At 31.0% G+C, this 15282-nt stretch overlaps 3 protein-coding genes across 3 annotated transcripts; 2 read left to right on the top strand and 1 right to left on the bottom strand.

The window, feature by feature from the left end:
* The first annotated feature begins 339 nt into the window (after nucleotides 1-339).
* Nucleotides 340-6450, top strand: LOC130745989 (transcription factor DIVARICATA-like). The gene is made up of 6 exons (XM_057598478.1): nucleotides 340-1125; nucleotides 1257-1367; nucleotides 1869-1938; nucleotides 2402-2520; nucleotides 4071-4530; nucleotides 5163-6450. The coding sequence occupies exons 5-6, from the start codon at nucleotides 4115-4117 to the stop codon at nucleotides 6160-6162; spliced, it is 1416 nt and encodes a 471-aa protein (XP_057454461.1). The 5' UTR covers nucleotides 340-1125; nucleotides 1257-1367; nucleotides 1869-1938; nucleotides 2402-2520; nucleotides 4071-4114; the 3' UTR covers nucleotides 6163-6450.
* On the top strand, nucleotides 950-3987 carry LOC130744747 (mediator of RNA polymerase II transcription subunit 6-like). The gene is made up of 5 exons (XM_057596907.1): nucleotides 950-1125; nucleotides 1257-1317; nucleotides 1869-1938; nucleotides 2402-2520; nucleotides 3925-3987. Exons 1-5 carry the CDS (start codon nucleotides 950-952, stop codon nucleotides 3985-3987), a joined length of 489 nt encoding a protein of 162 aa, XP_057452890.1.
* A 3892-nt stretch (nucleotides 6451-10342) lies between the features above and the next one.
* Nucleotides 10343-15009, bottom strand: LOC130744746 (uncharacterized). Its single transcript, XM_057596905.1, has 9 exons — nucleotides 14869-15009; nucleotides 14684-14789; nucleotides 13883-13973; nucleotides 13667-13788; nucleotides 13501-13585; nucleotides 13287-13416; nucleotides 10938-11027; nucleotides 10598-10687; nucleotides 10343-10456 (listed from the first exon to the last, which is right to left on the bottom strand). The coding sequence occupies exons 1-9, from the start codon at nucleotides 15007-15009 to the stop codon at nucleotides 10343-10345; spliced, it is 969 nt and encodes a 322-aa protein (XP_057452888.1).
* Nucleotides 15010-15282: the final 273 nt, after the last annotated feature.

The raw sequence follows: 15282 nt of genomic DNA, 5'->3' as shown, positions 1-15282 counted from the left end.
TTTCACATTCTCTGACAATTCCCTCTATCCGTATCGTATTCCAACTTCGTAATTTTCACCACTTTTCTAGTAACATTTGACGGTGAACTTAAATAATCACCTACAAACGCTTTACACCCAACCATTTCGATAATTCTAGCATCCTCTATCTTACCTTGAATATAATTAATTTTGAATTAAAGTGAGAGAATTTTACTATCACCTTTTTTTTTTGAAAAGTACTATCATCTTTCAATAAGCTCTTAACTAGGTGAAATGTAGATTTTGGGTAAATAACCAACTTGGTCCTTAAATGTGTCACCCGCCTTCAACTTGGTCTTTAAATTTCTAAAATGTCTTCCGTGGTCCCTGAATGTGGTAAAACCTATTCACGGTGGTCCCTGAGCTTAAAAATGCAAACGGAAGTGTGACCTGGATTTCTTTTTTGTAAAAGCTGAAGCTTACGTGGCATTTGAATGTTGAGAAAGTTCTAAAAATTTCAATTTAGTCCCTATAATTGAAAAGTCTCTCCCCCATCTTCCTCTACCTCTCCCCACCACCATCACCTCTCTTCCTCCCATCTTCCTCCCCAACTGTCTACCCACTCCACCACCACTGCTCTGAAATCTCAACTCAAAACCCATAAAACAAAAAAACCCAGAGGTTCTAGGAACTCAACCCTTCATCAAAACCCTAAAATCATCATATCTCTCACCCAGATTTTTGCAATCAACTAAGTTCAATTCCGTTAAAGCTTCCATCTTTCCCAATAAAACAATGGTAAATTGAAAATCCCAGACAAAGTTTGTCACATTCTTCAATGGACGTGAAGGCTTTGGCAAAATCAAAGAGAGCTACCGTGAATGGATTTTGCCACATTCAGGGACCACGGGAGATATTTTAGAAGTTTAGGGACCAAGTTGAAGGCGGGTGGCACTGCACACAAGGTTTGGCGACGCCGGCGGCAATGATGGAAGGAGGAACGCCGCCGCAACCTCCGGGGATGGACATGACTGTGGCTCAACACGTACCCCTTGGATCGCAACCTCGTCTTCGATTACTTCGCCCTCTCCCCTTTGATTGGACCTGCAACAACGAGCAACTCCGAATACGCTCTCTCCACCCTCTCGATCTCTCTCAACTCACGTAACCCTCTCATCTCAATCTCTATTGAACTTTTTCTCTGATTTGTGTAACTAGGGTTTTGTGATTCACTCGCTTTGAAATTTGTATTGAAGTGGTTGATTGTGATTACAATTGTTTGGTTGATTCTTCAGGAAAATGACAGGCACAACAGAGTTTGTGCTCTGTGAAGTTATGGAACCCCCATCTTGGATGGTTTAATCTACCAGGCTCCACAACTATGCAATGTTTTCGCCACTCGAATCGTACGTCCATGATTCCCGTGTAAACATTATTAGATTTCTATGTGGTTTCACTCACTTGCATATTAGAATTGAGGCATGGATGTTGTTGTTAATTCCTGAAATGTTGAGTTCAGAAGCTGTGGTTGGGTTCCGACTGTTAAATGTGGGATAGAAGTATGTCAACACTTGAATTCTACTCACCTAGAGCAAGATAGGAAGATAGGACAGAGAAATGAATTATATGATCAGGAAAAGAAAAAAGAGACAATAAGAAAATTTTGGTGGAATTGAGATGTAATTGAAACTTAGGTGTGAGTGTATCATAAGTCTTTAATGTGTTGAGGTACGGCATTTTGAATTTCAGGCGGAACTATGGTATGGAAAGAAATTTTAGTAATGCTTTGTACTTAGAGGCTGATTCGACAAACTTAATGCGGTTCAGCTGTTTTGCTTTAAGTAATATATTTTTTTTGGGAGAGGTGGTTTTGACTAATACTGGTGGTTGTGCCATTGATCTTGCAGGGAAGGGCACTCTATTATATACAAAAAGCTTTTACTACAGCTGCCTCAAAGTTGGAGAAGATAGGATATGGTAAGCAGAGTGGATGACAGATGTTTCTTGTGTTGGAGTGATTAAGACATTGTTTGTTTCTTACGGTAATGTGATAAAAACTAGCTAGTGTTTAAAAATTATGCTGTTACAAAAGCCATACAGTTTGTTCTGTTCAAGGCCAACCATTATACAATCTATGTAGTTTTCCTCCACATGCCCTTTTAAAGACAAACCTTTCAAAGATACAAATTCTTATTTGTTTTCGCATTCTAGAATTCTTAGTTTCAGGTCATTTAGGCCATCTGTGATGGCACTAGTGTAAGCATACAGGGAAGTGCTACTACTGTTAATTTGCCATGTAATTATTCATACCCTCTCTTTTATTCCCCTTGCATCTTGTTTTCTGCTTGCCTGTAAGCCTGTATGCTTTTTGAAGTTTTTAACCATGTCAATATTATGGTGCTTACTTTGTGCACATAAACTGAACTGTGATTCTTACTAGATGGATCAGTTGACTCTGAAAATGAGACTGCATTGCTGGAATCAAAGGTTGCTAAGGTGACAATTGACCTAAAGGAAGTTAAGCGAGTGGATAATATTCCTGCATCCTTGCAACACAAGGTAAATTGAAAAAATACAACCTTCCCATGTTTCCTTATCAAACTATTGTTTAGCACACTTTTAGAAGTTTCTAACAAATTTTATACTAAAAGAAATGGGGTACAGGAAAGATTGAATTAAAACCTCTGTCTTGAATATACATGAATCAGTTTTTATGTTAAAAATCATCTCTAATCCTTTGAGTGTTTTAATATACATGTATCAAATCCTCCTAACAAAGAGAACAATAGATTAAGAATTTTTTTTTAATTTTATTCTAATAGATTAAGATATTTTATTATATATATATATATAGGAAATTTGCTTAATGTAATATTTATACCAATATATATATATATATATAATATTCATACACGTTAACTGTTTAACAAGAGTGTGTTAATTTAATGTCGAAAAATAACAGTGTTAGTTTAATGTCAAAAAACAAAACCGTGTAAATTTGTCAAAACTCACCCGTATTGGGTCAAAACTGATTCAATTTTGTTAAATTAGTTCTTAGATGATATAATACTGATTCAGTTTTAGAAAACTAAGTTTCGAAAACTATGACTATCCTTTGAGTAATATAATAATAATGTTTTAAAAAAATTATATAATAATAATACAGTGACTGTTAAATTAGTTTAAATAGATGATGATAAGTCTCATTCTGTAATTTGTTTTCCCAATTTATTTTATAGATAATTTTAAAATTAATAGAAAATTAAAATGATGATAAGACTCAAGTCTTTTCTCAAAATTTGAACATGATGATAACAGAAATATAAAAGTTGTTAGACAAATTAATTTGATCTGAGATAACAAGTACTTTTAGCCCATTTTTTAATTAATTAAAAGTGATAACAACTACTTCAAATTTAAATAGAAGATAAAACGTGAGAATATTATTATAAGTCTATAAAATAAAATCAGAACAATAATATCACGATAGAGAACGAAAAGCACATTCAACTCAACAGAGACTAGAAGTTTCAGGTTTTTCTGTTGAAATTGTCTCGTAACGTGTATGATCGGCAATGAACACTCAGCGTTGAATTGCAACATGTATGTATAATTTCTTTATCTTTCTTTCATATCTCTCGTTACCAACACTCTGCTACTTTGATTCATCTAGTTTTTCTGGGAAGAATTCCAAACCTTGTATTTTCTATAGTCTTGAGATTTCGTTGAGTTTTCTGTCTGGTTCTTATTGTATCATCATCGTGTCTGGCTCTGCATGCGTTCTTTTTTAAGAGTTCATTTACCAAAAATGCATTTCAAGAATTAGGAATGAAAAGCTAAAGAAAGAAAAAGAAGTGTAATATGGAATTTTGTTCTTCATGCATTCATACAAGTTTGTTCATAATTTTATTAGGGTTTAGGGTTCTTGAATTTAATTTCACTCTAGACTATTGTACAATTTAGAGGTTAAAGTGTGGATTTGTGACTGTTGATTATGAACTTAATAGTTGGGACTTAAGAGTATAATTAAACATTAATTGAGATTAAAATCACATTCTTTTTTTTGTTACACTTTAAAAATAAATCACATATATGATCTTGTGTTTCAGATCAATTCAAAATTTAGAAGCCTTGCAGAAGTATAAGTGTTACAATGTCGGATTCTTGGACTCCAGCCCAAGACCGGGCTTTAGAGCTAGCCCTCGCAACTGTCCCTGATGATGCGCCAGACCGGTGGGAACAAATTGCCGCTGCAGTTGGTCGTCCGCCAGCGGAGATCATGGAAAGGTATCGATTGCTCGTACTTCACGTTGATAATATTGAAGAAGGTCCTGCTCCAGATTTCATTGTAGATAGGGTTCCAGAGCCAGTTCCAAACGATCCTAGTAGTTCACAAAAAATCACAAAGAAGATCTCTCCTAATATTGAAGAAGGTCCTGCTCCAGATTTCATTGTAGATAGGGTTCCAGAGCCAGTTCCAAACGATCCTAGTAGTTCACAAAAAATCACAAAGAAGATCTCTCCTAATCAAAATGAGAAAAGAGTACTATGGACTGACGATGAACACAGGTATGAACATTAAATTGATGATCTTTCATTTGTCTATTATTCTGACTTGATTTTATTTCCAAGCTCATTTGACTTGTATTAGGAATGATAATTGTTATTTCACTATGTTTTCATGCATTTGATTGAAAAGAAAAGTTATTAGTATAGATTTTTTTATGCAGTGTAATTGTTAAATTTTTTTTTACTGCTAGAACAGATTTTTGTTTTTTATACACGAATTAAATTAAAATAAATTTCAGTACATAGTTAGTAGTGATTTATTGTTCAAAGAATATGTTTTCATCTTTTCTCCATACAACATGTAAATTTTTATTTTCTTGAATAATGAAAAGAGTCAAAATAATATTTTGATGTCTTTCACTATTTAGTTTAGGAAAAAGCTATGTGGCACGAAATGCACGATGTGCTTGTGCAAATATGTAGCATCGCGGTTTCTTTTTCTGGTGGATTTTGAGATTTTGATTTAATTGAAATTATATATGAAAGTCTCTTGTCAAATATAGCTGTGCTCTTTAGATTAATAATTTAATATAGTAAAGATGTGATTTTGTGTCTTTCTTCAAATAATACTCATTTAGATGTGTGAAAAACTATATTCAAAAATTTAACATCCCATTTATTTTATTTTATAGGAATTTTCTGAGGGGGCTTAAGAAATATGGCAAAGGACAATGGCAAACCATCTCAAGAGAATTTCTCCCATCAAAAACTCCAACTCAAATTGCTAGTCATGCTCAAAAGTATTATCTTCGCCTGAATAGTACACCAAAAAGGAGAAAAAGGGCAAGCATCCATGACCTAACCATTGATGACACTGACTTGGTTCCTCAACAAAATCAAGTTCCTCAATTAAACGCTCCAATGCAGGAATTATCCCCTCAGCAAAATGGGGTACAATTGGATGCTCCAATGCAGCAAGTATCCTCTCAGCAAAATCAAGTTGATGCATTGGACTTTCCAATGCAGCAATTATCCTTTCAGCAAAATGGGGATCCTCCTTTGAATTTCCCACATCAAGTATTCCCTCAGCAAAATTGTGCTACTCCTTTGAATGTGCAGCAACTATCCTTTCAGCAAAATGGAGATCCTCCCCTGAATTTTCCACATCAAGTATACCCTCAGCAAAATTGTGCTACTCCTTTGAATGTGCAGCAACTATCCTTTCAGCAAAATGGGGATCCTCCGTTGAATTTTCCACATCAAGTATACCCTCAGCAAAATTGTACTACTCCTTTGAATGTGCAGCAACTATCCTTTCAGCAAAATGGGCATCCTCCTTTGAATTTTCCAATGCAACAATTACAAGAAATTCAACAAAGTGGTTTGGCCTCTCAGCAACATATGGTTCCTCCTTTGGATGCTCCAATGCAGCAATTACAAGAAAGGCAACACACCTTAGGGGATAGTGGCTTGACCTCTCAGCAGCTTATGGTTCCTCCTTTGGATGCTCCAATGCAGCAATTACAAGAAAGGAAACACACCTTAGGGGATAGTGTCTTGGCCTCTCAGCAACATCCAGTTCCTCCTTTGGAAGTAATGCCAATGCAGCAATTACAAGAAAGGCCTCAAGAACATCAAGCGGTCAATTCGAGACATTTTGTTTGGAAACCCGTTGGCAACCGTGGACGTTAGCACTTACTAAGAGTTGAGAAGTGAATATAACTTTTCTTATGACTGTAGATGGAAGTTCACTGACCTTGAAACCAAGGGTTGTTTATTTGAATTGTGAATTAAAAGTACTGTTTAGCTAACTGATAAAGTTGGATTGGTCAAACTTGTAGATGCATTTTTCTCAACTATTTGTGTATATTTTTCAATGATTTACCCAGCCAGTAGTGTACATTACTGAGCAAAAAATACATCCTACATTGTAGTACCTTGAAATTTTTTACTGTTTATGCAATGATCTTTTACTCGAGACATAGACAGTGATTTGTAAGAAAGTAATTTCCAGGTTTGTTCTTGTGGCTGTGAATGTGACTCGGTGCATGTGCTTAGCAAGGGATCCTCCACAATTCTCCATTTTCTTCCCTTCATTTGTTGCATAGTCCTTGTCCTTGCTAGAGGAAACTGGCTCAATAGCATTATGAAAAAAGAGAGAGAGAAATGTTGAGAAATTGAAGTTATTTTGAGTAAAGACGATAACAAGAGGAATGTCTTTCTAAGCCAAAGAGAATATCTTTTCAACTAAGAAGCGTTAGCATATAGCCACGATTTCATGGTAAACTAAAGTTTAAATCACACCTAAGTCCTTGTGATGCATATGGCAGAGATATTAAGTAACTGTGATAGAAGCCTCTCATTCATAATGGGCTTTGCCACATGCATTTATTTTTATTCTAGGTGTGAGGAAGATGTGACTTGTATGACTCTTCTTAGTTTAAGGGTTCTATCCAAACTAAAAATTATATTGTTTTGTATTTAATTAGATTCCTAGAAAAGTTAGTCGTTACTCTCATTTTACTTTTCTTCTTATTTTCTCTAAATTTCTAACTATGCCTTGATAGGAATTAACTTCTTATCAAATGATAATTTTATCATCCTACTCATGTCTCGGTTTGATTTCATCATGGTGTTTACCTATGACGTGTTATCATCAGTTATTTCTCAGCAAATGGATTTCAAATCCATTTTGCATATATAGTGATTCATTTCTTCCAGCCACATTTCATCTCCATGTGTTCTCCAACCATATATAACTAGTATTCGTACCCGTGCCCTGCACAGGTGGTGAATAATGAAGAAAAATAAAACATAGTGTGTGTACTTGTGCAATGTTGTGCAATGGATGAAGAACCATTTTCATGCCTATGAAAAAAATGAAAATCTTTTTTCATATGATTGAGAAAGTTAATAATTCAATTAAGAAAATATAGGTAATAACACTTTTAAATCATTTTTCACTTATAACTACAATTGAAATAAACTATGGTTACGGTTATGATACTAAAATAAATAAATTTTATATTCTTCAGTAAACATGTTCAATGTGTCGACCTTAAATGATAGCTCAAGTTGTAAGAGTTAGGAGGTCTAGGGATGAATAAAAGGATGCAATTATACAAAGATAATTATACTTTCTGAAGTAAAAAATAACATGTTTCATGTGAGGTAATTATACAAAGATATCTTTTTGAAACTAAATTCATTTAAAATATTCATTTTCTCATATGATGTTTTTTTTTGGGTACAATCTCATATGATATGTTTTCAATACCATTAGATTATCAGTTTTCCAATGCATAATAAAAATATTATTAGATTATCATACTTGAGAGAAAAAAAAAAAGGAATGTTACTTTTTAGATTAATCAGGTGGTCACAAAAAAAAACCACCATAATTAAACAAAATGTTGTTGACCAAAAAAAAAGAAAATTTTTATAAATAACTCTTTTGAGGCACTTCTTTGATCAGGAAATCTTCAACATGATTATACAATTCCCAAGAAACATATAAATGCATATTATATTATCATACTTAATATATAATACTCCCTCCGTTCCTATTTATAAGAACCAAACTAACATTTCACGCCCCTTAAGAAAGTGGTTGGTAGTATTAAATTTGTTCAAATTCATCTCAACTTTCAAAACTACCCCAAGTTATTTTTTTTTAATTTCTACTTATCATTAATGAGTTGCACAATGGAAAGAAAGAGAAACCTCTATTAAATGAGGGTATTGTTGCCCAAAAATAATTAATGCATCTTGAAATTTGACTTGGTTCTTATAAAAAGGACCAAGTTACACTCTTCATTTGGTTCTTATAAAAATGAACGGAGGGAGTATATATTCATATATATATATATATATATACTCCTAAATTTTTTAAATAATATATAAAAAATTTATGAAATTATATTACATTTTATCTATTTATTAGTTCTAAATTTTTTATTTAAAATGTTCCTTCCCGTGTGTTTTTTACTTTGAAATTTGAAAATTTAATAAATAAAGAAAATGTCAAGTGAAACATTGTGTTTAATTATCTTCTTTTTTATTAATATGGATGCGTCCCTCCTATTTAATAAATATAAAGAGATAAATAGACATAAAATTTTAACTTAAGAAAGTTTGAGAGAAAGTTTACATGCACTTGAGAAGATCTACATCCATTGATAAAATAGACTATATATATAATGTATCAAAAGAAACAGAGATATTAAAATGCAATGCAATAAACCAAAGCTTGTCTATCCAGCTAGGTCTCTTGTGGTATGTGCATGAGAGTTCCTTTGTCGACCTTCAAGTCTTCAAAGTATAAACTAACTCATGAATGCTATGAGTCTATGACTCTTTCTTGCTTATAAGTGTAGGTGTAATTGAAACAACGCCTATAATGCACAAAGTAATAATTGAGTTGAGATTATAGAGATACCCGTAGATTATAACTCTACCAGAGTTAATCCACCCAGCAAGTAAAATCAATGAACTCATAAGCACGAATATAAATTAATAGCAGAAATTTTACGTGACTATATCCTTGATGGAAAACATGTCATTAATCTATCTTATGCACATTATTCTATTAGTTTTAATATGAAATATTTCTCTTCATGGTAGTTTTATAAACATTAAAGTAATTTCATGTAAAATGTTCCTTCCGTTGTAGCTTCTGACACTTTAATTTGTAGGAAAATTAAAGTAGATAATATTGTTATATAGTATACATTTAACATGAAATTATATTTAAAATTATTTTAAATAATAAATAATTATATGATTATATTAATGGAAATTAATTTCATGTCTATATTTTTTGAACATATGAATGTGTTGTTCCGTAAAATATTTCTCCTTGTGAGAGCATTTTAATTAAATTATATATTGTATCCAAATTTAAGATGCTAAAAGTAAAAAAAATTGTAAAATAAATATTAAAAGAATATATGAAAAACTTGCTTGATAAATGATTCTATCTAATTTTTTAATGAATATGTGATATTTAAACAAATAAAATAAAATAATCATTTAGAGAACAATTTAAAAATTAATATGATTAAGATTCATTTTAAATTTTTGTACATACTTAATTATTTATCTTTTATACTTTATATATTACTAAACTTCAATGATGTCCCCGTAGGCTAGCTCAAGTGGTAGGAGCTGGAGGACATATGAGTTGGATATGGGGAGGTCCAGAGATCGATTCCTGTCGAGTGCAATTTATCTTTCCGATGTACTAAAAAAAGCTTTCAATGATGTTTCCTATTCAAAATCAAGGTGATTTAAAAAAAAATCGTATAGGCATTGTGCAAATCATGTAGACGGTAGAGTAGCATCCATTGTTGGTTTTTCTAAATGTGAAGATGAAAGAGGGGAGAAAAGACTAATGTATGGTGAAAATAGTTCTCATGGAAGCCTTCATTTTTATTCATCTTACTTTTTTAAATACAATAATTGACTAACAACTTAATCTAAAAATTAAACCTGCATAAAATTTATAATCTACAGAATTTGAAAACTAACTGAACAGTAGCTCTAAACAGATTTAAACATAATCGACTAACATCATAACAAACTTCATAAATATCCTATCTTCAGACTTATTCAAAGTTTTTTTAAAAAAAAACTAACAAATTGAGTTTGAAATTCAAAAGATATGTTATTGTTCACACCATAAATTCTGGAAATTTATATATCTTAATAAAAAATTCAAAAAAATTAGCAACGTGTGAATTTGATTAGAGGATGCTCCATTTTTTTAGTTTAATGGATGTGCATTGTTAGTGTAAAGAAGAGACATTAGACAATATATATAAAAAAAATGAAGGCAGAAAACTATCATTAAGAGGAAACAATGGGTTGTCATTTATACAAATAAAACCTCAACACCAAGTAAAGGCATTTTCAAACTGAGTAGTAAGAAAATGAAAATGCAAAGATAGAAATACAAATTGGAAGTATTAGAATTTGCTTGATCCTCCTGCCAAGATCATCAGATTGTAAGCATTGACAGCAAAAGTCTCAAAATTTGCTCCAACCTTTGCTGAAGAGGAATAAAGTCAATTTGCTATGTATTTCCCCATCTTGGATTTTCACTTCTGTTTCATTTCTTAGTCAAGACCTTGCCTTTGTAATCACTACCAGCAGTGACCACGAAACCTGCTCCAACTTGACAATTAAAATAAAAGAACACATTACAGTGGATAAAAGCCTGTATTGTTAAAATAAGAATTGGTATAAAAAAAAATCACGAATAGTAAGAAAATGAAAATGCAAAGATAGAAATACAAATTGGAAGTATTAGAATTTGCTTGATCCTCCTGCCAAGATCATCAGATTGTAAGCATTGACAGCAAAAGTCTCAAAATTTGCTCCAACCTTTGCTGAAGAGGAATAAAGTCAATTTGCTATGTATTTCCCCATCTTGGATTTTCACTTCTGTTTCATTTCTTAGTCAAGACCTTGCCTTTGTAATCACTACCAGCAGTGACCACGAAACCTGCTCCAACTTGACAATTAAAATAAAAGAACACATTACAGTGGATAAAAGCCTGTATTGTTAAAATAAGAATTGGTATAAAAAAAAAATCACGAATGCTCTCTTCACTGCTTTCAAAAATCTTCAATACAACACAGACCGAAAGGATTCAATAGGAATAAATAAAGATTACCTAATATCTTCATTATAAATTTATGATAAAAGGAAAACCAACCTTCAAATAAGCTCTTGCCTTCGTATATATACCTATAAAAGAAACGCAGATAAATGTTGAAATCACATACATAACAATGGAAAAAAATAAATGTGATGTTCATCTATCAATATTAATTTTTTTTATCAACAAACACATCAATAGATGCTTAGATGAACATTACAACACAATAATGAAACATAGAATGAGTTAAAATATGCTTTAAGAATCATTAAAATTGAAGAAGAAGGACTACCGGGGATATGAGGAAACGATATGCCTTTGGGTTATAAAGGTCCTTAGTCTATAAAGCCACAAAGCATTGTTTTTTAAATACCTGGAACAAAGAGGTTGAAGCAAGAAGTGAGAAACTCGTTTTTGAGTTTGAAGAACGTGCACTCTCAAATCTCAATTGTGATGGGGATAAATTTATAATGAAAAATTTTACTGATGTGAATTCTGATATGAGGTCCGTCATGGTTGAGAGGAAGAAGAGAGAAGTAGAGAAAGTTGTGTGAGAATTTTTGAGATGGAAAACGTGAATTCTGAAGTGTGTCATAGTAGTTTTTTTATAATGAATTTTTTTTTTAAAAAAAAATATTTTAAATTTTGTATTTTGAATTTGCCTCTTTTTGTGAGTTGAAGATGGATGAATATAAGACCAGGTGCATTCTCAAATACTTCTATTTGACTAAATCTAAACTAATCCACAAATTCAGAGTTAGTTAAAAAATTTAAATTCAAAACTTTTGACCACTGAAGTATAGGTTTGTTACGTTTGTTTTTTCTTTCCTTCTATATTTTGAATTTCAAATAGTATATAGGTTGGTGAATATTGTGAAGCTTGACTATATATTATGTCATGAGTTTTATTAGCTTGACACATGTTCCTACAATTGTGGAAGCGGTAGATTATTGATACCTAAGCTTTTAATGAGTCTCAAACTATATATTATTAGTATCTGAACCCGTGCGTCGCACGGATGAAATAATATGGAAAAAAGAAATAAAAATGAAGTTAAGAGCAATAGATAATGTTTTTTATATGGTCTTTTTGTTTTAACTGAGTTGAGTTACATTCGAGTATGTTTTGGTTATGTTTAATTTTTACTTTGGTTTTAGAGAAGACACTATCATACGCAGAATCATGTGTGTATTATATTCATAGGTATAATCTTGCATTTATTGATCAGCATGAGTTAAAAACAAAGTAATAAAATATAAGACAAATTTCACCCAAATTGACGTAACGTAGAAATCTGAAATAACCCACGTCTGAAATAGTATTTTAATTAGAGGTGCAATGAACCAAATTACATAACAAATAGATTCGGAAAGATCCTTAAAATGTGAAAACCACTTGAACTGGAAAATTCATTATAAAATAAATAATAGCAATGTAAAAATGCCTTTGATTTTTTTTTTCGATGAAGTGACATTTTTTCTTTTTCATAAGTCTCCACCTGCAAAGAATGAGACACCATAAAAATTACATCACTAACTGGTTAGGACTAAAGTTATTTATTCAAGAGAAAAAAAATATATTTACTAAAATAATAACATATTTGTAGTCACATGATAGATTAGTCTGTGTAAACCTGTTTGAGAAATTGTGATTGCCCTTCCCAAAAAATGACTTTCTCAGTAAAAAGTATAAAAAATGGTAAAACAACTTTTTTGATGGTATTAAAAACTTATTGCTTAATTTTTTTTAAATGGATTGTATTATGTTTCACATTATTAAATAAATAAATAATTAATTTTATAAAATGATCAAATGCTGATTATTAAATATTAGTAATTAAATTTAAGTAATATTAATTATTTACAAAGAGAACTCCAATACTATTGAAAAGCCTTTTTTTTTGAAATTATTGAAATGTTGAACACAATTATTATTTTTATTTTAAAATAATAACTATTTTAATATTTATGTAATAATTTAAACTATAATCATTATTATATAATGTTAAAAAATGTTAAAAAAACCCGTGCAACGCACGGGTATAATACCTAGTTTAAATTTAAAGGTAGAGTTATATCAAAGAAATCAAAGGTAAAAAATATGAAATTTTAATATTTAAACATATGCAATCAATGCGCATTTAATTTTATTACCGTTCTGCACTCCTTCATTTGCTCAATATCCATCCTCGGCGTCAGGCGTAAGAAGTCATCTTCTGGTTTCAATTGGCTTGGATCATTGAGTTGATTGTTGAATGGTGTGAGACTTTGATTGACCATTATGCTTAAAATAAGAATGAATTGAGTCAGCATAAAATGAATGGGCATGGTGGGTACTATTAGGAAGAGAATATTGCAATGTACATACCTTTGCTTGATAGCAAGGACCTCAGGAATATCAGGGTTGAAAAATATCTTTGTTCCATACATTGAGTTTTGCAGTGCATTTTTACCTTTGTATAAAATCACCATAAAGAACACATTATCTATGTGTTGCATAAAATTAAGATGTTAAATAAATTTAGAGTTGTTACCCTTATAAAATTTAACTCTTGCCATATTAATAACGACAACTTGGCTGAGAGAAGTGTCATTATGAAGCAATGTGTTAAACTCATCAGCGTATTCACCAAACAATGCGCACTCCATTTTATGTCTGCATTAAATAAATATATCTAATTTGAAGTCATTATGTTGTAAATTGATGGAATTAAGAACATAAATTATTGATTGGTAAACCAAATACTTACCCATCAATTAACAGATCTATATTGAGAATCTTCGTCTTCCCCTTTCCATAATGAGTGAGCCGAGGTTGACCAGATAACAATCCGATTATATCTGTAAATGATGGAAAAGATAAAGTAGTTAATGTTAACTTTGTTTTATTTCATTTCTAACTTTTCTAACTATTAGCCTTCAAAAAATAGTCTTTCTTATAACCGTATGTACATTTTTTTTTTTATAAAAAGAGATTTTTTTAATTCAAATTTTTAAATTACCGTAAAAGAAGGAGTTGATTCTTTTTTTCAAATAAGTTTTTTTTAATTTAAAAATAGTGTTTTCAATTTAAAAAGATAAGTAAATATCTAAATATCGAAACAGAAGAAAATAGAAAATAAAAGAGTTTTTTTTACTGTATGTCTATTTTTCTAAAAAGGCGCAGATTTTTTTTTTAATTTTTTGTTAATTTAAAATTCATATTTTGGAAAAATAATTATATAAATGAAAAAATATTAAATTTCCGTAAATGAAAGAGTCAATTTTTTTTTTCCAGATAAAATCTTGTTAATTTTTTAAAATTTTAAAATAGTGTTTTCAATTTAAAAAATAAATATTAAAAAATCAAAACAGATGAAAATATCAAATAGAAAAGATGCATTCACCAACCAGAAAAGATGTATCAATACTTAGGTTGATCAATTCAGAATATGGAATGAATGAGAATCCAAACATCGGGATGTTTGTTTCCTTAATCACGACAGCTGTAGTTTTTTCTTGGAAATTCAGACGACAGGAGTGACATTTTGATATGTACTTTCCGATATTACCCGAAACAGCTAAACCACTAAACTGGTATACCTCACCTTCCATGAGTTTAACATTAAAGATCTCAATGACAACCGAGCCTTTTATTGATGCTTGTATTTTCGAACTCTGTAAATGATTAAAAAAAATATATGTAGAAATATTTGAAAATTTACCAAGAAAAAAATTGTAAAGTTTGTAAATATACCTGATGATCCATCAATACCATGTCTATAGTACCTATGTCTGATGGATTGTCAAAGGAAGGCAGAGTCCACATACGTAATATCCTTGCAGCGAAGGAACTTGTTGCTTTTGAAAGACAAACATCTGATATGAGGTCTGTCATGGTTGAGAGGAAGTAGAGAGAGTTGTGTGAGAATTTGTGAGATGGGGAACGTGAATTCTGAAATGTGTGATAATGGTTTTTTTTATAATGATGTTTTTATTTTTAAATTATTTTAAATTTTATATTTTAAATTTCCCTCTTTTTTTATGAGTTAAAGATGAATGAATATTAGACCAGGTGCATTGTTAACCTCAAATACTTCTACTTGACTAAATCTAAACTAATCCAGAAATTCAAGAATTAGTTTTTGAAATCCACTAAAATCAAGATGAG

The sequence above is a fragment of the Lotus japonicus genome, chromosome 3, assembly GCF_012489685.1.
Source record: "Lotus japonicus ecotype B-129 chromosome 3, LjGifu_v1.2".
NCBI classification, from domain to species: domain Eukaryota; kingdom Viridiplantae; phylum Streptophyta; class Magnoliopsida; order Fabales; family Fabaceae; genus Lotus; species Lotus japonicus.
The sequence above is the reverse complement of the archived record's forward strand: the minus strand, read 5'-3'. Positions and strand labels throughout refer to the sequence as shown.

Excerpts from the sequence above, each read along its gene's own strand:
- LOC130744747 (XM_057596907.1), top strand. The coding sequence starts at position 950 with ATGGAAGGAGGAACGCCGCCGCAACCTCCGGGGATGGACATGACTGTG. Across the intron at positions 1,939-2,401 it reads GTTGGAGAAGATAGGATATG|ATGGATCAGTTGACTCTGAA; the intron begins GTAAGCAGAGTG and ends GATTCTTACTAG. Across the intron at positions 2,521-3,924 it reads CTGCATCCTTGCAACACAAG|AGGTTAAAGTGTGGATTTGT; the intron begins GTAAATTGAAAA and ends TGTACAATTTAG.
- LOC130745989 (XM_057598478.1), top strand. The coding sequence starts at position 4,115 with ATGTCGGATTCTTGGACTCCAGCCCAAGACCGGGCTTTAGAGCTAGCC. Across the intron at positions 4,531-5,162 it reads TGGACTGACGATGAACACAG|GAATTTTCTGAGGGGGCTTA; the intron begins GTATGAACATTA and ends TTTATTTTATAG.
- LOC130744746 (XM_057596905.1), bottom strand. The coding sequence starts at position 15,009 with ATGACAGACCTCATATCAGATGTTTGTCTTTCAAAAGCAACAAGTTCC. Across the intron at positions 14,790-14,868 it reads TGGTATTGATGGATCATCAG|AGTTCGAAAATACAAGCATC; the intron begins GTATATTTACAA and ends AATCATTTACAG. Across the intron at positions 13,974-14,683 it reads TAGTGGTTTAGCTGTTTCGG|ATATAATCGGATTGTTATCT; the intron begins GTAATATCGGAA and ends CATCATTTACAG.